Raw genomic sequence first — 22,147 nt, forward strand, 5'->3', positions numbered from 1 at the left:
TATAAGGAAATGGAAAGGATTCCCTATTCGTCTGTTGTGGGAAGTCTTATGTATGCTCATGTTTGTACTCGTCCGGATATTGCATTTATCGTTGCAATGTTAGGCAGACACTTAAGTGATCCTGGTATGGATCATTGAGAAACAGCCAATAAGAGTTTTGAGGTGCTTACAAAGAACATAAGATTTTATGCTCACATACAGGAAGTCAGACCAGTGGGAGATCATTGGGTATTCAGATTCTGACTTTGCTGGATGCCAAGATAATGGCATCCAATCAGGTTTTGTGGTTGCAGAATTTTTGTCACGAGGCTGCGCATTATGTATGATTTAGAAAGACCACTAAGGTTGTTGTGTGACAATAATTCAGTAGTCATGTACTCTTATAACAGCCACAGTTTGTCAAAGTCGAAGCACATCGACATTAAGATTTTGGGCTGTTAAAGAGGGGATACAGAATGGTCAAGTGTCTTTAGAGCGTATTGGAACAAACTCTATGATTTGCGGATCCGCTTGCCAAGGGTTTAACACATAAGGTCTTTCACGAACATGTTGTTCGTATGGGGTGTTATCCTTGGATGATGTGCTGGTTTAGTGGGAGTTTGTATTTTGTTTGCTCTAATGTATGGACACATATTCAGTTTTCTGCAGAATAAAGTTTTAAGTTCTTTGGTTCCATTCTGTGTTTATGTTTTGATCTCCATAAAGTTTTAAAGTTGGACCAGTTGAGAATAGACATGTTGTAATCACATTGCATGTAATTCTCATGCTATACATCCATATCAGGTCTATGTCATTGGTTATGTTAACATTTGTGATCATTGAAGGTTTAGTTAATTTTGATATAGCGAAAGCCGCTTTGGTTCTGTGTTGATATGATCATGGACGAGATTGGTGAAATGACGTTTAATAAGATAGCAGTTATGAGCTCTTAAGGTTTTGTGTAATGTCTGAATGTATTAAGACATATTTGGCCCAAGTAGGAGATCGTAAGATCATTTGGTGGGCCGACATATGTTTATGAGGAATTTCAGACATTATGGCTGTCTTAATGTAAATATCCGCTTAAGTGATTGCATTTTGGGATATTACGTCATTTTAGATGGTATGAGGTAATTTTGAAATGTATAGATACCGGTACGGAATTACGGACTCTTTGATGGGTGGAATCTATAATTGTCCTTTATTATAAAATGATAATAGTCCCTGGGGTCGTGCAAAGGGTTGCCAGAAACATTGGTTTCTAGGGTTTTCCTCTTTCCCATCTGAGAGAGACCTCAAGCGCGCCGCACGTACCCTGGAAGACCCTGCTGCGATCTTCCCGTGCACCAGATCAGATGGATTCAGGTACGCTTCCGTTTCAGTTTAAGGTTTCGTTTATTTCAATGATTTAGCATGAGCATGATCCTGTTTATGGTATATACATTTGGTTTTGTATATGTATGAGGGGAGAAATACCAACAGAAGAATGGTGTAGAGTTCAGAGGAGTATGAAAGACATGGTGAATTTGTGCGCATTTGCAATCTGGGTTGAATAGAATCTTGGTTTGTCGATGAAGGTCCTTATGTGGAGCAGCAGGTGCTGGAATTAACTGTAAGCCGATTGTAGTTAGTTGGTGAGCAGAGAGTTTATCTCATCTCGAATAATAAGGATTAGATTCGGTGGCTGAAGCCGAAATATGATGGAAGGGGTGGGGGTCTTGCCAGTCTTTTGAGGTTGGCCATTCGGGCTGATTTCTTTTTTGGTGTTTCTGTTGTTGCCTTGGGTTAAGAATGGAAGCGAAACCTCATCCTTTGTTTGCCGTTCTTCGATGATTCTTTGTAATGAAATGAAGGGGGTGATCACTCCAGCAGGGTGGTTTTGGGTCGGGTCAATAAGACCGCATCTACCATAACAATTGAGTGGGCAGATCTTCGTTCAAGGGTTCGATTTTGGTCATGGTTTTTATTTCATGGTTAGCAGCAAACGTTCTGCCCCCTCAGAAAATTCAAAAACGAGGAACCAAATTTTTAATTTATAATAGAAAGCAGGCCGGTCCGGTCCCAGCAGCGACGAGGTGTTTATTGGTCGCAGGCACAACTCAGGCGCACTCAGTGGAGTACTGCAATTCCAAGGTCCAACGTGCTGCTCTTGTGGGCCTCCAATCCATCCATCGTCGTCGCCATGGCCCGCCCGCAAGGGGTACCAGTCTTTTCCTCGCACACGGAAAATAAAGTCGGATATCCCACGTAAAGATGGAGGAGGAGGGAGCTTTCTCCATTTCTTCCGCCGTGGTTTGCGTTTCATCCCAAAATCATTTATTTGATGACGCATGTTGTAAATAATACTCCGAATCTTTGCTTTTGTTCGTTCAAGCCTCGTAGTCAAAATCTGAAATGTGAACGGCGGCTCATTTTTTCTTTCCATCACCCACAACTTTGTCATTCATTCACATATTTGACCAGGACAAGCGGTTACGCGGCACCAATTTGGTTTTTTTTTTTTTTTTTTATGGGAAAAGGAGTTTTGTTGAGGCCTGACCTGAGGGGCTTCATCGGTCGCAAACCTCAAATACGCGGAAATTATTGTCAAATCTGTAGGTTTTTGGATGCTATCGGTCATCTTGAAAACCTCCGGTTAGACGTCCAATCGCGTCTGCAATCATAATTATGCACATCTTCCACGATTGATTTTCAGTGTTTCTACGTGTAAAACTGAAAACAAAATTTATGCACTACAAATGGAAGTAAAAATTGTTGACACTCAGTAATATCATCGTTGGCGCTGGCCATCAAACAAACCCACACGCTTTGACATTTCAAATGGAGACGACCCTCATACCATCATAAGGAGAAAGAAAAGAAAAGCTTTGAAAGGCATCTAGGGTTGATCACATTATTGAAAATACGTAATGAAAAAGAAGAACATATAAATGAGTAAACGGAGTCACGGATTACGTCATATAGCGCATATCCAACCAAACCTCCATGCCATGCATGTCAAACGTTTAAGTTCACCAATAGACGAGCTTTCATTGAATTGAAGGCGAGCCCCGACGAGAACAATATGCAATACTATTATGGTAGAGCGGAGACTAGGTGACCTTCGCCACATCCTCTCTAACTTGTTACTCGGGTGGTTGTTTCAAGAAAAACAAAAAGGCGAGATTGGGTGCAAGCAACGGGCACGTGCCGCCGATTGTCTTGTTTGTCTGTGGTGGTAGGCGCGCGAAGGAAGGAGACCTAATCACGAAAAAGAAGACATAAGCCATGAATTCAGGAAGATTTAAAGGAGTGCGAATTCATTATTGTACAATAATGTATGATTAGTACAGCCAGTGAGCTCTGTGCCATGACATGGTTTTGTGGTATATATATATATAATGGCACCGAGCTCCACGTTTTCTGCTTTCGAGACGAAGGAAGCAAGTCCCCTAAAATTCAGGTGTGAAACAAAAATTTTAAGAATATGCTTAAACATCTAAATGTCTCGGGTTTGCGTTCGTGCTTTTTTAGGTGGCTGCTTGATACAATCAATCAAATGGTAAAAGTTTCCGATATTACATTACATGACGAGGAATTTGGGCATGGGCACATACGGCCGTTTCCTCTTTCCATTTGTTCGGGTGGTGGAGTGATTGGGGGTGATATGACGGAGAAAAGGACGCCTTCCATGGCCACAGGCCGTAGGGACGGAGGAGCTGAAGTGGGAAGGAGGAGAGAAACGGGAGCTAGGTTCTTCCGGGTTCCCCGCCCGCCTCATAAACCACGCACCTCTCGTCTCGTCAGCCATGACTGTGAAAGAAAGAAAATAAATTGGGATGGACGCCGTCCCCACCCCACCGCCTCCAGTGGTCCAAGTCCAACCTGGTGGGCGCGCCCTAAACAAACAGATCACCACCTTTTCAACTCCTCCTCCATTCCCATTAGCAGCCAAATCGGACTCCCTTCCAAAAAAAAAGAAAAGAATAAAGAGGTAGGGGAAGAACAGCGGCAGCACGGAGGTGAGCCGGAAGACCAAAAACCCAACCGTCAACGGACGAAACCCCGCGCACCTTTGAATCTCATTCCCCGCTGCCGTAGGCTGCACGTCTCTCTAGACCATCGGCGCAGTTGCGGGAGAGGTGATCAGGAGTTGGTTTACAACTTTAGTAGTAGTTGACTAGTAGTAGTTGTAGCGAGGTTTACGCCTTCTTCTTCTCCCCCATCATCCCATATAATAAAAACCTGCCCTTCCACTTCCTTCTCCCACTTCAAGCCCCCAAATTCCCAATCCCCTCTCTCCTCATTTCCTCAGCCTCGCCAGGCACTGCGCTATGGCGGACCCTGGCTCGTTTGACGAGGAGCCCAGAGGCGTTCTCGTCACCGGCAAGGTCATGGTGGCGTCCATCATCCTTCTCTTCGCCGTGGTCGTCTTCGTGATGCTGCTTCACCTGTACGCCCGTTGGTTCTGGGGTACCGGCGGCCGGGTCTCCCGCTCCAGGAGGCGCCGTTTCGTCTTCACCACCGACCAGGACCCGGTCAGAGTGCAGCGCCGGGGGCTCGATCCCGCCGTCATCCGCTCCCTCCCGGTCTTCGACTTCCAGGCCAAGAGTCACGAGGACGGCCTCGAGTGCGCCGTCTGCCTTTCCGAGTTCGAGGAGGGCGAGAAGGCGAGGTTGCTGCCGGCTTGCCGTCACAGTTTCCACGTCGACTGCATCGACATGTGGTTTCACTCCCACTCCACCTGCCCCCTTTGCAGAACCGTCGTCAAGGTCGAGCCGACCGTCGTTGCCACCTCCACCTCCGAGGGAGAGGTCAGAATCTCTATCGCGGTGGCATCAACTGAAGGCGGTGCCGATCAATCCCATGCCGTAGAGGAGGTAAGAACAACAGGGGATGAGGGGTTCAGCTTCCCGACCAATGTCCTTTTCTGGGGAAACCAGAGCAGGATGGATTCTGGGTGTAGTGCGGCGAATTGCGAGGAGGGCACTTCCTCTTGCAAGCCCCACTCCTCGATTTCGATCGACATCCCACCTAGAGGTGTCCTGGCCTTGAATTCGCCGAGGGGAGAACTCCTGAATTCAGCAAGGATGGTGGATGATGAATTTGGTGGGATTTCGCCCGGTGGATTGTCGATGAAATCGCCTAACACGCGGATGAGAGCGCTCAGAAGACTCCTCAGCCGGGACAAGAGGCCTGTGACATGTGGGTCGCCCTCTGGGGACAGGAGCATGGAGGAGAAGGTGTCCGCAGATAGTCTTAAAACTTCTTCATCTTCCGTCTGAATTTCACGGTTCGGATTGACTGTCTAGAGGACGCATGTGATGCTTCGGCGGGCTAGATTTCTTTCTCCTGCATCTGGTTTGCCTCTACTAAATGTTGGCAGTCGTCTAGGACATTCGCTTCTTCTTCGAATGACGACCGATTGCTTCGTGGTAGCTGGGAGAAAGCATGTGAAGGTCAACAATGATGTAGAGAGCCTTGCGTGGTGAGGATTTCCTGCTCTGCTGCTTCGCGATTTTCTCGCGTTTTCTTCGTGTATAAGAATTAGCAAAGGTGAAAGATGGGAGGAGGTAGCGAAAAGCGTATGGCATCATGGACGCTTGCTCATCTCCCTGAGGTGATTCTTTCTTATAGAATTTTTGTTTGTAATTACGGTTTCTCTAGAGCCATTGAAAAGGTCCATTCTTTAAATAGATGTACAGGCAAACATCACATTGATGTTTCTTTAAATTGGTTCTTTCGTGTACCTTGTTTGAGTTGCTCTTTTCAACCTTTTCCAATATCTTATACCTCTATCGAGTTAAAGTTAAACTGGATTTGAACATCATGGAACATACCAATTAATTTAAAAGAAATTTGCTTATGACAGTTCTATTTCACACTTTACTCCCGTGGTTCCATTTATGCATCTCTGCTGTCGGGTGCGCAGCTCTGTGCTAGCTGCCCTTTCAGATATAGCGATGATGGCTAATTACGCAATGTGCAGAAAGCCACAAACACTACAAAAAAAAAATTATATCCATGTGCGAATTTTGAAGTGTTTTTTCATGTGGTTTAATTCATATCATAAACCCAAAAAAAAACTTTAATTCATACCTTAAACACTATCCTTGTGATCTTGTCTTAGATCAGGTTTTTTCTATGTTGCAAGAACTAAGTGAGAATTTTAAAGCTAAGTGAGATGCCCTATCCGTTGTAGATCCTGGGATTTGGAAGCTGAGACCTATATAGGACTCTATATGAATCAGGACGCTGTTCCTGTCCTGAGAATCATACTGTTCGCCATAACGAGAATTTTATATGGATAAGTTTTTCATCATCCAAAGGAGGTGGGAAGTGGGTTGTTATAAATGAAGATTGTGTGAAAATTTGACATGGTAAGTGGGCGTATCATTGTCTATGAATGTGTCTGCGGATAACGTTTTGAAATGTAATAAACACAAAATCAGTAGCGGATTTTTGCCAAGTCCTTGGAAAGCCGCCTATCGCTGTCTGTTTATGTGTATGCCATTTAAGCCTAGCGCTTACTGATTTCTCAGGATCAATGACTTCAATTTCGAGTTATTGATCACTTGACGTTGCTCACGTCTCCTTTGTAATTGCACAGAAAAGGAAAACCTGAGGCTGGCCTTCGCATCCATGATGACTCCCTTTTTCCCATGGTTTTGATGAAATTTAACCGTGGCATCGTTTAGCAAGAGTCTCCAATAATTAGTCAAGCAAAAGTACTTATTAATGCACGTTCTGTAGCTTTGTTGCCTTCGTATGCCCATTTTCTTGACAGATGTGGGTAGAATGCTAAATTCTCGACTGGAAGTATGAGTAGGTCTGGTGGAAAAAGGCAGCTACTATGGCAAAAATAGTGCTGGAGCCTGGAATATTGCCATATTCTAAATATTTTGGACTTTCACAGTTGATGTGTGATGCGATAATCTTTTAACGGCCCATCAACTAATTCACCAAGTACCTTGTGCTTACTGCTTTAGTTCCAGGGGAGTGATGATTAATTATCTTCGTGGACGAACTGTGTGCATGATGTGTCGGAGATGGAAATGATCCAGAAAGGGCTTATGTACAAGCTTGTGTAAGATTACCCTTGAAATATCAATATCTTAAATTGTTGCAATCTTATTTAACCGTATAAACAGTGTAGTTGATTTTATAGGAAGAGATATTTGATACTTGGGGCAATGTTTTTTCCGGTGCTAATTTTAGTGTGGATTTTCAAAAAGACCACATAGAAACCTTATTGTGATGACATCAAAACGGTGTACATTGCACTACATGCTTCTATTTGACAGAAACAACTTGCGGCTATTGGATTCTTTCTTTTTTTTTTTTTTGCAATAAAATCAGGGAGTACTCGTCCCAGCATCCTTTCTTTCAACGGTGGGAAGAGGAGAAATTTATTGCCAAAAATTAAAACAATTTTATTTTATTGGAAAGACAACGAGCCTCCTTGGCGACGCGAGGCCAGGAGTCACGCAACAAACCATGCTCTTTCCGAAAGAAGAACTAACACAACTCATCCATATCTCGATGTTCCAGGTCTTGGAAAACAAAGCCACCCAAATCTACTGTCTCGTTAAGCGATTTTTTTAGACAACGAAATATGAATGGAGACGTGCCCAATCCCTAATCATTTTTAGAAGGGGTGCGGAACTCGACCACCATTAGCGGCGGGCAAGTGCGACTCAGAAACGCAGTGTGGCCAATGTGAGGGTTGTTGCCTGGGAAACCCCGAACCGCATGCCCCGAATCTCGAGAGCCTTCCCTCCGCCCGTCCGACCTCCCTCGTTCTCGACCACAATAATGAAATTGCCACCGCCGTAGAGCCACCACCTCTCACGGCCCTTCTCTGCCGCTTCTCCGTGTATAAATAAGAAGAATCTTCAAAAGAAACCAAGTTGGGAAATAAAGGGGACACATGACCTGAACCATCCTCCTCCCCCCCCGCCAAAAAAAGAGAAAAACCAAAAAAACCAAAAAAAAAAAAAAAAACGAAAGGAATCCCAACTCCTTCTCTTTCTCTCTCTCTCGCTTCGTCTCTCTGCTAGTCACCTGTTCTTTTCCATTGTCTTTCCTTTCGTTGTATTTCTTTTCTATTTCAGATCGCCCTTTCTCCCTTTTATTGTATTTCGTTTCATCGCTCTTTCTGGGTCTCCGATTCCAATTGTGCGGTTTTGATCAAATGTTTCCTTCGTATTCTACAATCCTCAACCCCTTTTATTGTATGTCCGTCTCCCCGTAGTTTCTCTTTGTTCCTCATTTGGGTTCCTTTTTTTTTTGTGGAAGCCAAGGTATAGCATGAGAAACAAGTAGTGAATCGTCGTTTTTGGGATGTGGGGGTCGGCATGATTAAGAAGGAGAGAGCTCATTTTCTCTCCCTTCTCATGGCACTGAATCACCATAACCGCTCTTTCCTCTTCACCGATTCTTTGAGCGCCGATGCTTCGAATGTCACCCCGCGAACGTATCATGTTCGTTTGGATGCAGCAGTGAGTTGCAAGCGATCTTCCAGAGTGAAAATCCATGGTTGGTGGGTTTCCAAATGGTTGGCGGACGGTGTCCGGTGCGGCAGAGCTGGGGGTGTTCCCTGCTTGGGCAGGATTTGGCGGCCAGAGGGAAGACGCCACTGTGCTTTGAGTTCTTGTTGTTCATTGGATTCTCTTGGCAACGGTGCTTGTGATTTCGGCGTTTCTTGGAGCTCAGTTTCCGCGGATCCGGATTTTAGGTTAGCACGATTACAAGGTGCTTCTCTCAAAGTTGGGAACCCGGGGAGCGCGAAACTGGTGAATAGGAATGAAACTTACGAACACGGAGGCCGTCCCAGATTTTTAGAGAGGCCGGTTGCAGAGAAGATAGTTGTCGCGGTTGATTTAGACGAAGGTAACTTTCTTTTCATTCTTTTCACCTATCTCGTTTCCTGAACTTCATATTTGAACTTTGAACTGAAATTAGTGACGTCAATCTGAGAGTTTCGGTTCAAATGCTTTGCACTTTCACTGGAGGAGTAGGAAGCTGTGTGTTCGTGGTTGATTGCCCGTGATGGTCGATTAGCAGTGTTCTTTCTTGGGATACATCTTTTCTTTTCATATTGCTAATTCTCGTTTCCTTATGCTGAACTGATGAGTGAAACTTTCATTCCTTGTGCAGTTTTAGGTAGTTTCCTTTCAGCTTTGAACATTTTTCTTGCCGATCGATACGCTTTGAGTCATTCAGTTTCCGAGTATCATGTCTACGAGTTTGCAAAGGTACATGGTAAAGTTTTTGAATTGTTCTTGAATATCATTAAAAGAAATGAGCGCTTCATAGGAACTCCATGATTTCGTAACATCATCTTCTATACTTCTTTCTGGTTTCTACGAGTGCCTCACTTCCTGTTGGTTGCATGCGATTGGACAGATATGGAACTGTTCGCCTAACGAAGGTACGCAGTTGTGGCACTCTTACCTAAATGATTTGATTCGTTAGCTTCTTTGTTTTTTGTATTTAAATCGTTATTGATAAACAAATTTTATGGACGTGAACATGACTCTAAGTCTCTAACCTCTCGTGTTCATTTTGTGGAGTTTCTATAACAAGTAATACAAAGAGACTTCTTGTGTAACAAAAGTTTATTTATTTAATATGTCTGATGAACTATGAGGTGCTGACTGTCTCTCCATTTCTTAAGGATATACTCACCGATCCTCGTCTGATTGATCCACGTATAAATTTCTTTATTCCGATAAAATAAACTTTTTCATGTGGCAGCTAGTATTCGGGTTCATGAGTTCTTTAAGACTTCATATTTCAAAGCTGGGATTCATCCTATTCCTGGTGCTCAACAAGCACTTGTTAACTTGTCAAAAGTTTGCAAGTTTGCAGTTGTAACGTAAGTAGCTTGTTCTATTGTTACATGGTTGTGTCTCTTTCCGTTGATAACTTGTATTGCTAATTTTGATGTGCATAACTTGAACATTTATGAAGGTCCCGCCAGAATGTGATCAAGGAACATACACTTGCATGGATAGAAAGGCACTACCCTGGCTTGTTTCAGGAAGTTCACTTTGGCAACCATTTTGCTCTGGATGGAAAGGCAAGGCCAAAATCAGAAATCTGCAGGTGGAAATATCTCTTCTGTGGATCCCTTTATTAGACATGCAAATTTAGATTTCTGACATTGAAAATGCGGCTATCAGAAATTTATTTGCTACTCATGGAATTTAAATAACCTTAGGATAAAAATATTCACACGAAAATCTGATTCCTTTGTGATTTTGCATAGCAGAATTATAACATAAAGCAGCACTGTTTCTGAAAGCCATATAAACTAGAGACCATGAAATTATGCTATACATGTTCCTGTTTTGATGAACCTACATAAATTCTTGCACAGAGACATGTAGCTAATAAGTTGATTACATTAGTTGGCTATTTAGTTTTTGCTAATCATCAAGGCTGTCTACTGCAGCCGTGGATGGGTCTTTAGTTTGTGTTGAAGATAATTCATTAACAATGTGGGCACATTTTATAGTTGCTTTTCAAAAGTATGACCTTTTGGCACTGATCCACTATGCATTAAGAACTCACATTTGCTGAAGAGCTTTCTTGACAACGTCATACAGCTTTCCAGTCAAGTGTGCTTTAGCTTAATGATCTTCAGTTAATCAATTGACTCTTCTTTGGGAAGAAGATGCATGTAGTGTGTGCTTTTGGACCTGGGATGGCTTATGTTGTTTATTTGCAACTGTGGAATTAGACTGTTAGTACAACTGTAATATTTTAAGTTTTTAACCATTGCTGGGACCTTCTAGAAGGTGCATAGTGCACAGTACAAGCCACACAACAAGCTTACATGTAAACTACAGTAAAACATATATAAACTCAAGGCCTAGGTTTACTTGCAAATAATATGGTTATTATATCTATCCATTTCAGTTTATGTTGAACAGCATCCTGTGTGAACACTTCAAATGGGGATGATGTTTGCCTCCATGACCATTGTCCCTGAAGATAGTTTTGGCCACCATGTTATCCCATCATTTGCAATTCCTGAACCATATTAACAATCCCTGTTGTTACTCGTTTTGAAAAGAATGTGTCTGTGGATGATGCCATCTTGTCCATAATAGAGAAAGAAGGCAGGAGCCGTTTCTGACCAAGGAAAACGTAATTGTTCAAGAGGTAGTTAAAATTGTTAAAGTGTGATTTTTCGTTTGGGATCCGAGTTTCCCTTCTTCTTCCAATTATGTTTCTTTGGTTGATAAATAGACTGGAGGAAAAAATATAGATTGCAACATTAACACACTCTAATGTGGAAAATGTGACTTTCATCTTTAACCTTTTGTTGAGGCCGTAATTTCTCCCTCAAGCAGGGCTACCGGTAACTATTTGGCTTGAGGTTGAGCTGGAACAGTTATATCTTTGCTCAAATTGTTGGATGTCATGGACGGAGCTTGGCCCCGGGTTTGGCACTCACGTTCAAGGTCTGCGAAGCAGGACGTTAGCATATTGGTTACACATGCACCGAGTATGCACTCTACAGCCAGGCTACTGGTACTGGACACTATTTTGTGTTGGTGTGCTTGTGCTGGTGTATCCACATGTGCATGCACAGAGATAGTCACTATGTGACACAAGCCTCTCAGGAGCTTATGCATGCAGACTAAATTTCAAACGTTCATTTGCTTTTAGTGAGCTTGGTCTTAACATATTTCTAGCTTGGAATCGTTACCTGAACTTGAACCAAATATGGAGTGTACTCAAATCTAAGACAGTTCGAGCTCACTCCACTCAATTTTAAATTTGTCTTTCTAATAAGTGATTGGGTTCCCAGACACTTCCGTATTGAAATTTCTGTTGTCCAAAGATTTCTTGAGTTCTTCCTGTTTACTTGTCTGATATTATGTGCGTGTACTCATGTAACATGCGTAGGAGCATGTTGCCCCAGTATACTGATGCCGTCTTGGCAGGTCTCTGGGTGCAGATGTTTTGATTGATGACAATCCACGGTACGCCCTTGAGTGTGCTGAACAGGGAATCAAGGTGTTGCTGTTTGACTATCTGAACGCCTACCCATGGTGCAAAAATGGCTCTGCCACATTGCATCCTCTGGTGACAAAGGTTTACAACTGGGAGGAGGTCCAGGGGCAGTTGTTGTCATGGCAGCTAGATTAATCTATGCAGGGGCTCTGTTCTTTATCCTTCCAGTAAGATTGGGCAAGTGCCTCCATGCTCTGAAAATGCAACCATCACCGTAAGAAACAGGGAAGCGTAGAAAAGGTACGTGACTAATCAGAACATGGAAGAAACTTGCAGGCAAGAGCGATCGAATGGCGCTTGTAGGTTATGTAAATGGTGCAAGTATCATGGACTCAGTGCTAAAGCTGCATAGGCCGGGCTAACAAGGTGGCATTTCATTTGCATGCCGTCCCGGAACCTGGTTTCCGTTATTGCCTATTTGCTGTACCAAGTGGGCATAGACGTCGAATGTTTCCAATGGATTCAATTAATGAATGAATTGACAATTGTGACAAAAATAACGTAAATAATGATAACATTATATGTTATTGTTATGTGCTAAAGAGTGGCAAATGAAATGCGGTCTTTGTTTTTTGCTTATTTTTTAAAATTAGAGTATATTCCAATTGTGAATACTTTTGACGTCTGGAAAGGTTAAGGCAACATAAGGGGAATGACAAGACTTAGGCTTATTTAGGATGTGCAGCTTGACACTCTTGTGAATCTGTCTGCTGACCACTGTATTTAGAAAGAGCAAGTGAATCTGACATGGGTTTGTATAGTTGTGGGTGACCATTGGAAAAGTTGAGCTTGTGGCCTGTTAATGTGGGCATCTCGGGAGCGGCGGGGAGAAAGCGTCGATCAATATGATGCCTTGGTTTTATGGAATTTTTCCATTCGCCTGAATTAAGTACAAGTGAAATGTCATCCTTCTGTCGTTTGAGCTATATGTGTTGTCCGACTCAACATGTTTCTCATTTCTTGGTTTTTAAACTGCTTGTATCTTTTTTTTTTTCATGGTGGTTGGTGTTTGATGAGAAGGATGGAGGCAGCCCATATGTCTTCCTCACATCCTCTTTTCCGCAAAAGATAAAGCAAGCAATCATCTGTGAGCAATTACACAGAATACAGCGTCTCCACCAACCACTTTACCAAGAATTATATTAATTTGCTTCACCAACGTTGCCTTCTCTTCACAAGTTGAAGTTTTAATGTCTAATAAACAACTCTAGGGAACCAAGCCGGAGCTCCGTCTGCTTCAGCAAGTTCAGCGAAAGGCCACCGACTACTCAACGTCCAAAGACGTGTCAACTTTGCTACGCGACTCTCATGGAGAAACAACTTTAGTTGCATTTGGGAAGAAAAGCGTCCGTAAGACAGCAAGGGCACACTTGTCCAGCTAATGACTGAAGCCACTTGTATGAATCAGAATGGAAAGCTGGGCGCTTATTTGTGGAACGGAAGAGATTGACCGGTCTTTTGTAAATGGCCCTTCAGTTGAGCGGGCTTTTGTAAAATTTTCGGGCATTGTGAAACTGCTCCATATGAAATATTGTAGTAAATTTCGAATGCCATCTTTTACCAAATTATATTTTATTGTACAACTTAAAATAAGAAAATTCTAAATTGCAGGCAATGTTTTTTATAAGCACAAGTTATACGAAGAGATTGGGTGTTGGGGGCTCGGAAATGATAAAAGTACTTTTATTGGTAAACCAGAAAAACCTCCTCTATAAGGGCAAAAGTGGAATAAAAAAATGATTTGGTATGAAAAAACCAAAATGCTCCGCCAGTGAAGGGGTGAAAAACGGGCTCCTGTGTTAGTCACCAAACACATAAATCAACCCCCTTTTATTTCTCAAATTAACAAAAGCCTTCCTTTTAAGTTTTTTTTTGTGACTCTTACTGGAACAAGCACAAAAATGGTTTCTGTTGCCGAAGAAAGGTTCAAAAATGATATTTTCAAAATTGTGCTTTTTCCGGGTTGGGGCAATGTTGTGGTTCTTTGATAGAGATGAGAAAGGACAGTGCTTTAGTAGTGGTACCTTTGTTGCTGCACCGCCATGGCAGTCAAGGAAGAGAGAGAGAGAGAGAGAGAGATTAGTGAGCTTTGGAGGCTGTCTGTTTGTGTAAAATTCCAGCAGCTTCATTTTATAGCTTTGGATCTTAAATCTGATTAAAAAGATAATACTTTATAATATCATCAGTGTGACGTGTACACATGTTAAAAACCAAACCATGGTTTGGATTTAAGATTGAATGAAGAGTGAAACCTTAAATTCCTGAGTACAATAAAGATCTGAAATCTACGATAGAAACAAACACACACACACACACACACATATATATATATATATATATATATATATATATATATATATATATATATATATATATATATATATATATATATATATATATATATATATATATATATATATATATATATATATATATATATATATATATATATATATATATATATATATATATATATATATAGTTTTTAAGAAAAAAGTGAAAACGGAAACGCAGCAGAAGAGAAGAGAAGAGAAGAGAGAGGAGTTGCGCAGGATGACGCTGCAGATGTCGCCATGATACCGCGTAAGGTGACGTTCATTCACTGCAATTAGGTAAGCAAGGGGTCGCGGGCGGGAGGAGTTAGCAACCAACCCAGCGTGCCGCCGGCGTGGTGGAAATTAAAGCGCACAGCATCTCCTTCTTTCTGGGCTGCCGTCCCATCCTTGCTCGCATGGTCAAAGGCGGTGACCAAACCCAAATTATGTTAAGTTGATGGCAACCAATACCTCCTCTAATTTGGGCCCCAAGGCAGTGGGTTGATATTGAAGAGGCGCTTGTTTCGTCTCAAAACACTCGTCTCCTCTGCGCATGCATAGCTCTTTACCTGCTGCTTCATTGACTTGAATATTAGGGATGAAAAGCAGGCGAGGACAAGACAAGGGAAGCAGGTGCCACATTTCTGATTTTATAAAATTAATTGACTTTGTGAGGTAACTGAAACACATTAGATTGGTGCTGGGATCGAGTGGGTAAGATATATGAATTATTCACCAAAAGAAGACAGCCAGGAATTTAACTGCTCGCGTTGCTAACACATTGTAGGGAGAGAGAGACAGAATAATGGATTCATAATCCTTCCTAATTTGCCTATGCACTCCTCTCCTTGTTATTTAAACATGCAGCTAATTTATTTACCTTTTGGTTGCTCGATGAACACATTTAATCATGCAAACTTTTCTGCCTACCTACTCTAGACTAGAGAGCGAATCGTGTGTAAGAAGTGCCTCTTCGTCTCTCTCTCTCTCTCTCTCTCTCTTATGTGTATACACATATATAAATATACTCTTTCGTACTTCAACCATATGATCTGATAAACTGCTGATCTGGCTCCAACAACCATGTATGTGATCAATCAAGTCGTTGTAAAGACACAACAATTGACAGATGTAGTCAACTTAATTGCTAACAAATTCTGAATTGCGTCAATTTAACGTTCCAATGAAAATAAGAAACAGAAAAAATAATTCATCAAACCATAATTTCATTTCCAAAAGCATTATTCAGAACAGGCTTGTACTAATTTTATCCAGACCAACATATTAAACTAAAGAGGAGTTGGTGATCCATGTGTAAAACAGATAAGAGTTGCAGTCGCGCTCCAATGGAGATGCGGCCAGTTATTTATTTTTATTTTTCATTACATTCTGCGTTCAGATTGAAATTGGTGAAAAAATGATTTTGTCCCCATACATATGTGGTGTGGTGCTGCGGACAAAAGCCGCAACAACCCCATGGACCAAACTGAGGCCTAATTCATTGACAGACAGCGCATGTAAAGAAAAAAGAAAAAAGTTTGACGACCGAGTTGCAGCTTAGTGATTGGAAGTTCTAGTTTTTATACAGGCTGGAGGAAATTATATAATTTGCTGAAAATGGGGACCTTCAGCTAATTTAATGCCAGCTGCGAGATTGCAGAGCTCTCATCCGGTTATTTTAACAGAATAAATTGGCCAAATTATTCTAACATGTAAATTGACTTAGTTGCCCGGAAATGCCAGAGTTAGTGACGGTAAAAGAAAAAGCAACGAAGCCATTATTATAATCGAAACCGTATTTTGAGTTGATCAACTTGATTGGTAGTTTATTGGGCGAACTTTTTAAAATTCAAATCTAATTTATCATTCATTTAAAAAAAAAAAAAAATTCAACAAAACCAAATTGATCAAACGGCTGCTAATAATTAGTGTTCATAATTCTTATATATATACCTACCATAACAACCTCGTGACATATGACGGGTGATTTTTAGAGTCATCGCTATCAAATTAAGAAGGCTCTAATTCAAAGGAAGCAAGAGGTTGGTGCATTCAAGATGGGCGGCCAAGGTACAAACAATTTGTCGTAGTGGCTGCCTAGTTTGCAGCTCCTTCTTCCTTGCACTTCTACGGGTATGGTCGGCTGCCCCACAGTCCACTCCGCTGCATGATGGTTCCAAGTACTAAAACTTAGTAAAATATATCAACAGCTTTTAAGCAACAAGTATTGTATCAGTTTTCAACCCGATAGTACGTACCGGTTGATATGTGATCAGCCCATATTCAATATCCATCTGATTTCATGAATTAAAATAATAACTTAAAATAATTTAGCTCAATTTTAAAAATGAAAACATTGAAGTTGGTAACATTGGGAGACAAAAGGTTGACTTAGGTGTTGCCTAAGTGATGAAACTAAAGCCAATAAGAAAAATTCAATGTCAATATATTCAACAAAGATTAGTAAGTTCAAATTAGGAGAGGTCTTTTTTACTGAATTCGAATCCTAACTAATAATCAGAAATAAAAAGTATATATATGAACATGACCAAAGATACACAGTTTCCATGCTCCCTCTCATACGTACTTATAAAGTTGGAAGCCGGACAATCAATTATAAAAACCTACAAACACCTGTGACCGAAGATGGTGGAACACCTGGGCTGCGTGGCCCGTGGTCCTGGAAGACCGAGGGCACTAGAAATAGGCCTGTTCAACCTCATTCTCATTCACTTACGTTCCAATGTCAGTGGGCATATTCTTCAAGTTCAACCCCCCACAATAAGGAAAAAAGAATTTCCACTCTCAATTATGAAAAGGAGATTAGGTGCAGGGCTGACATTAATCGGAAGAACTGCTTGATTCTTCCTCTGTTAATCATTTTATAATGGAAAGAGAGTTGACGATCTGACGGTGATCCACTGTTTAACCGGTCATCAACCTCACCAAAGTCTGCAACTTCCAAAAACAAGAAGAAAAGAGATTAGGCGGCTCGACATCCAAGCCAGTCGATCTTGGAGTCGTATAATCACTGGCTGGGCAGAAATCAGGCATTAAGGCCTTGCCCACGCTCGATAGTGACCGAAGAACGTTTCATGAGAGGGCCGGGGTTGCCCATCAGTTAATTTCCATGTTAAACTCATGTCTGCTTCAACTGGTGAGTTGTGTTTGGGACGGAACCCATCAGATAAATTTTAAAATTATAATCGTTTCATCCCCGGGAAGGCATTGTTGCTCCTTTTCTTACAAGTCAAAAGGAAATCTGTTGTCTACTTGGCGACACAGAGACGGGGAGGACATCATTTTTATTTGGAGTACAAACTAAATTCGCTATTAGGAGAAATTGATGTTAAGAGTACTAGCGCACTATTTCCTATAAAAATATAGATACAGGCGTATATGCGACAACGTTCGACCCACACAATTAGTAGTGTGGTTTTATAAAGGAAGTGCGCCTGAAATTTTCATTTTCAGCGGCGATCACAACCGCTACTACCCTGAAGGAAGGCAGGCAGGCAGGAGCTTTTCTTTTTTCCCCACCATTTAACCACCAACCGCCCTATTCCATTGAATTAAACTTTCCTCACTAGTTATATATACAAGTCCCCACCACCCGCCCTCTCTGAGCTCCACCTTCAAACCAAAATGGCAATTGGCAGAGACCCTTCCCCAATCACCTTCCTCGCCACCGTCTTCCGCCAGTACAAGAAGATTAGCAACATCCTATTCGTTGCCCTGCTTGCCATTTCCTTTGTCGTAGGTGCCTCTGCAGGTGATGCTTACGCATCCAAGCACGGCCACCACCACCACCACCACCACGGCCACCATGTCCACCTCAACCCCAAGATGCCCCGAGCAGCACATGCAGTTGTGAGGTCTTCGTGCGCACACACGCGGTATCCTGACCTCTGCATGTCATCCCTCACGGGCTACTCCGGTTCATGGAAGATGAGTTGCCAGAAGGATGTGATATTCGCATCCTTGAACCTGACGTCGACAGCGGTGGGAAGATCCTACCTCCGACTCCAGAAGCTGACCGAGGCGAAAGGGCTACCGCCCAGCTCTCAGACTGCTCTCCGCGACTGCCTCGATCTCATGAGCGAGACACTGGAACAGCTAGACTGCACAGCACAGAGATTAAGAACGTATCCCAGCAACAAGTCCATAGAGGAACATGCTTGCGACTTGAAGATCCTCCTCAGTGCGGCAATGACTAACCAGGACGCATGCCTCGAGGGTTTCTCGCCCCTCAACCATACCGGCCATCCTGACTTCCCCCGACAGAAATCAATCAAGAAAGGGGCGGACCACGTATACCGCATGGTCAGCAATTCCCTGGCAATGGTCACCAACATGACCAACTCGGACCTCGCCATGAAGCAGCAGCAGCTTCTTGGCCGACGCAGAAGGCTCTTGGGGTCAGCCAGCCCCTTCAAGGTCGAGGGCGGTTTCCCCAACTGGATGCCGGCCGGTGATAGGAAGCTGTTGCAGGTACCAATAATTGTGCCCTTCGAAATCCCTCCAAAAAATTTACCTCCATAATTAAACGACTAGTCCTGCAATCCACTTCAAATTGTTCATGATTTAGTGAGACCATGAGAGAACCGAAAAATTCATCTATATAATGGTCCTTGCATTGCAAAGTTCATGACAAAACCAACGTGTTTTACTTGCTGTGGCTTTAATTACTCTTGATTTTCTGATGAAAAATGAAACGGAATGCATGGCAGGATGGGGCTGTAGCGGCCGACATAGTGGTGGCTGCCGATGGGAGCGGGAACGTTAGGACGGTGACGGAGGCGATCAACAGAGCGCCAGAGGGGAGCGGTCGGAGGTACGTGATAAGGGTGAAGGCTGGGGTTTACAGGGAGAACGTGGTTGTGCCGCCCAGGAAGACAAACATCATGCTTGTCGGCGATGGGCGAGGAGCCACGACCATCACGGGCAGCAGGAGTGTGAGTGATGGAAGCACCACCTTCAGCTCTGCCACCTTCGGTAAGCACCACCTTTCTTCCCCTCCTATCATTACCATGTGTCTCTCACGCATTATTCCTTACGAAACGAGACTGCACATAGTCTTTAGAACGAAAGGTTTCGGCCTAAGGACCGCGACGTCCATCTTATTGCTTGGACGTTTCCGGTGCCATTTCTTGCATTCTAGCTTTTGGCTGTTCCGGGCGCAGGGACGGTTGCCGATCCGAAGATATCTTTAGTTAGTTTAATATGTTGTGTTTTCCGAACTGAACGAATCCGAGTACTGAACAGCAAGCCCTAAGGGGGGAGCTCAGACAGGAGGATGACGAAAGGCCCTTGGCTTGAGATTATATATTGACTTGCATTTCCTTCCTACCAACCACACCCTGTGGGATAGCTCAATCCAACATGGGAATTTATTAATTAGGGAAACGGAGTGGAAATGGAGAGATCACCACGCGATCGTGGACTTAGTTTAGGATGAGAGAACTCCTTTTCCCGAGGGGCCATGTTATCTGATTAAATTAAGACAGGAAAAAAGGCGCCACCACGTATGATGCTCGTTCGCACCACTCAACATGGACTTCTCCTAAGAAAGCTTAGATCGACCTGAAAGGCCAAAGCCCGAGGAGAAGGGATTGAGGTGGAGGAAATGTTTCACTAACCTAATTTAATTAATGTTTCCGGGATTGTTCATGCATGTAGGTAGATGGCTGTACAATATCGGAGCCTCACAAATTTTATCACCCTCTTAAATTTATACGCCTAAGAACATCCCATCCCTTGCCAAAGTTAGGTACATGAAGTCTACAGTCAACATTAATAATGTTGGTGTCAAGAAAAAAAAAAGGATTCTAGAGTTAGGTAACTAGTTGCTGCTTACATTATATATTTCAATCTGGCATGGCATATCTTGGAAAGAAAGGCAAGTGACAAAGTTGCAAGTAAGGTCTATGTGCTTTTAGGTGTGAATGATATATATATTAAAAAATAAGGATTGGAAAATCGCTTGAATTTGGGGCGATGGAGTCATGGTTGTGTACTTTTCGGTATGAGTATGGACAAATTTTACGCGCAAAGGGGGTCAGTCAGTCAGCAGGAGAGTCGGTACAGTTGTTGCTTTTGCTGACCACCGACTGACTCCACATTCGTTCGTCCCTTTCCTTCGCTTAAACTAATTAACAAACTGATACGAGCTAAATGAATAGTGAAGATAGGAAGCCCCCGCCCGTCGTCCATTATCTATACCATTCATGCAGTTGGATTTTGCCTGAAAGATTGACTGATCAAGCAATGAGTAGATTAAAAGAAAACCAAAAACACTAACAGCTTGTTTGGATGGAGGGACAGGAAGAGATAGGAATGAAAAGAAAGGTCTTTTTTTTGGGTTTGTATGACTAATTAATAAAAAAAAGGAACTTGGAAAGAAAAGGAAATGAAGGGAAAGAAAATGATTTTTAATGTAATTTAAATCCCTTCAAACATGAAGGGATTGAAACTTATGTTCATTCCTTTCCTTTCATTTCTTCTCTTTCTTTTTTTTTCCATTTCATTCCCATCTCTTTTCCTTATTCTCCTTTCATCCCTTCATTTACCTCTCCTTCCATCCATCCAAACATAACTTAGTTTTAAAGAGGTACGTAGCACGAGAACACAACACAGGGGGACCCTGCGCCGCCTACTCTTTATTTAATCAGGGATTTCGATTACTTTCACGGGTTTTAGTTGGTTAATGGAAGTATGAATTTGGAGCTGTCCAGTACTGATGATACGACAAGGATCGATGCCATGCAGGTGTCTTCGGCGATAGATTCGTGGCGAGGGACATCACCTTCCAGAACACGGCAGGTCCATCGAAGGGCCAGGCCGTGGCCTTACGCGTCGGGTCGGACTTCTCTGCCTTCTACAGGTGCGAGATCTCTGGTTATCAGGACACCCTCTATGCCTACTCCATGCGCCAGTTCTACCGTGACTGCACCATCACGGGCACCGTCGACTTCATCTTCGGGAACGCCGCCGCCGTCTTCCAAAACTGCGACATCTTGGCAAGGATGCCGATCTCCGGGCAAAGCAACGAGATCACGGCTCAGGCCAGGAGCGACCCCAACCAAAACACGGGCTTCTCCATTCAGAACTGCAGAATCGGAGGGGCCTCGGACCTTGTGCCAGTGAGCCCGCCGGTGAGGACTTTCCTCGGCCGACCTTGGATGCCATACTCCAGGGTGGTCGTCATGAGATCGAACATCGGCTCCGTCATCGACCCTGCGGGCTGGGACAGGTGGATCGGAGACGCCGGGCTGAACACCCTGTATTACGGCGAGTACATGAACACGGGGCCTGGTTCCAACACCCAGAACAGGGTCAAGTGGAGTGGGGTCAGGGTGATGAGCGGCTCCGAGGCGGAGAGGTTTACGGTTGCCAACTTCCTCCAAGGGGGCAGCTGGGTGGGATCGACGGGCCTCCCCTTCTCCCTCAATCTTTCTTAGAATCAATTTCCTGAAGTTCCAGCAATCACCTTTTTTCTTCTCTCAACTATTTATTTACTTTTCTTGATTTGTCGATCAAATGTCGCTGGAAGCATCGACTGAAATTATCTTCCCTCCTATTCAGCGAATAACAAATACTAGATTTTTTTTCCAGTCCCCATTTTATTGCATATATCTCAACTCCACCATCTTTCTCTTTTCAAGTTTTCCAAATCCCTCGCTCACTTTTAGTTAACCACGATCACCCTATGCTTAAAATTGAAAATTAACCATCAAAGTGGCTAAAAAGAAAAAAGGTTAAGTATCACAAGAAAAGGTGACATTGCCTTATATTTGAGGATGATTATAGATATAGATGAGAGATGATAACTTTGGAAACTATAG

The 22,147-nt window shown here is 42.9% G+C and overlaps 3 protein-coding genes across 4 annotated transcripts; all 3 read left to right on the top strand.

Moving 5' to 3' along the window:
• The first annotated feature begins 3,493 nt into the window (after positions 1 to 3,493).
• Positions 3,494 to 5,707, top strand: LOC116263785 (RING-H2 finger protein ATL64-like). The gene has a single exon (XM_031643565.2). The coding sequence runs from the start codon at positions 4,293 to 4,295 to the stop codon at positions 5,241 to 5,243; it is 951 nt and encodes a 316-aa protein (XP_031499425.1). The 5' UTR covers positions 3,494 to 4,292; the 3' UTR covers positions 5,244 to 5,707.
• A 1,918-nt stretch (positions 5,708 to 7,625) lies between these two features.
• On the top strand, positions 7,626 to 12,521 carry LOC116264418 (uncharacterized). 2 transcript variants are annotated; one of them, XM_031644617.2, is made up of 6 exons: positions 7,626 to 8,850; positions 9,118 to 9,215; positions 9,367 to 9,391; positions 9,718 to 9,838; positions 9,934 to 10,068; positions 11,933 to 12,097. In XM_031644617.2, the coding sequence occupies exons 1-6, from the start codon at positions 8,316 to 8,318 to the stop codon at positions 11,943 to 11,945; spliced, it is 927 nt and encodes a 308-aa protein (XP_031500477.1). In that variant the 5' UTR covers positions 7,626 to 8,315; the 3' UTR covers positions 11,946 to 12,097. The 2 variants fall into 2 exon arrangements, with proteins under 2 accessions (XP_031500477.1, XP_031500475.1); XM_031644615.2 differs by having other exon boundaries at positions 7,630 to 8,850; positions 11,919 to 12,521.
• Positions 12,522 to 17,791: 5,270 nt separating this feature from the next.
• LOC116264937 (pectinesterase-like) lies at positions 17,792 to 21,933 on the top strand. Its single transcript, XM_031645400.2, has 3 exons — positions 17,792 to 18,794; positions 19,034 to 19,298; positions 21,072 to 21,933. Exons 1-3 carry the CDS (start codon positions 17,949 to 17,951, stop codon positions 21,761 to 21,763), a joined length of 1,803 nt encoding a protein of 600 aa, XP_031501260.1. The 5' UTR covers positions 17,792 to 17,948; the 3' UTR covers positions 21,764 to 21,933.
• The last annotated feature ends 214 nt before the right edge of the window (positions 21,934 to 22,147 follow it).

Source organism: Nymphaea colorata, chromosome 11, assembly GCF_008831285.2.
Source record: "Nymphaea colorata isolate Beijing-Zhang1983 chromosome 11, ASM883128v2, whole genome shotgun sequence".
NCBI lineage: Eukaryota > Viridiplantae > Streptophyta > Magnoliopsida > Nymphaeales > Nymphaeaceae > Nymphaea > Nymphaea colorata.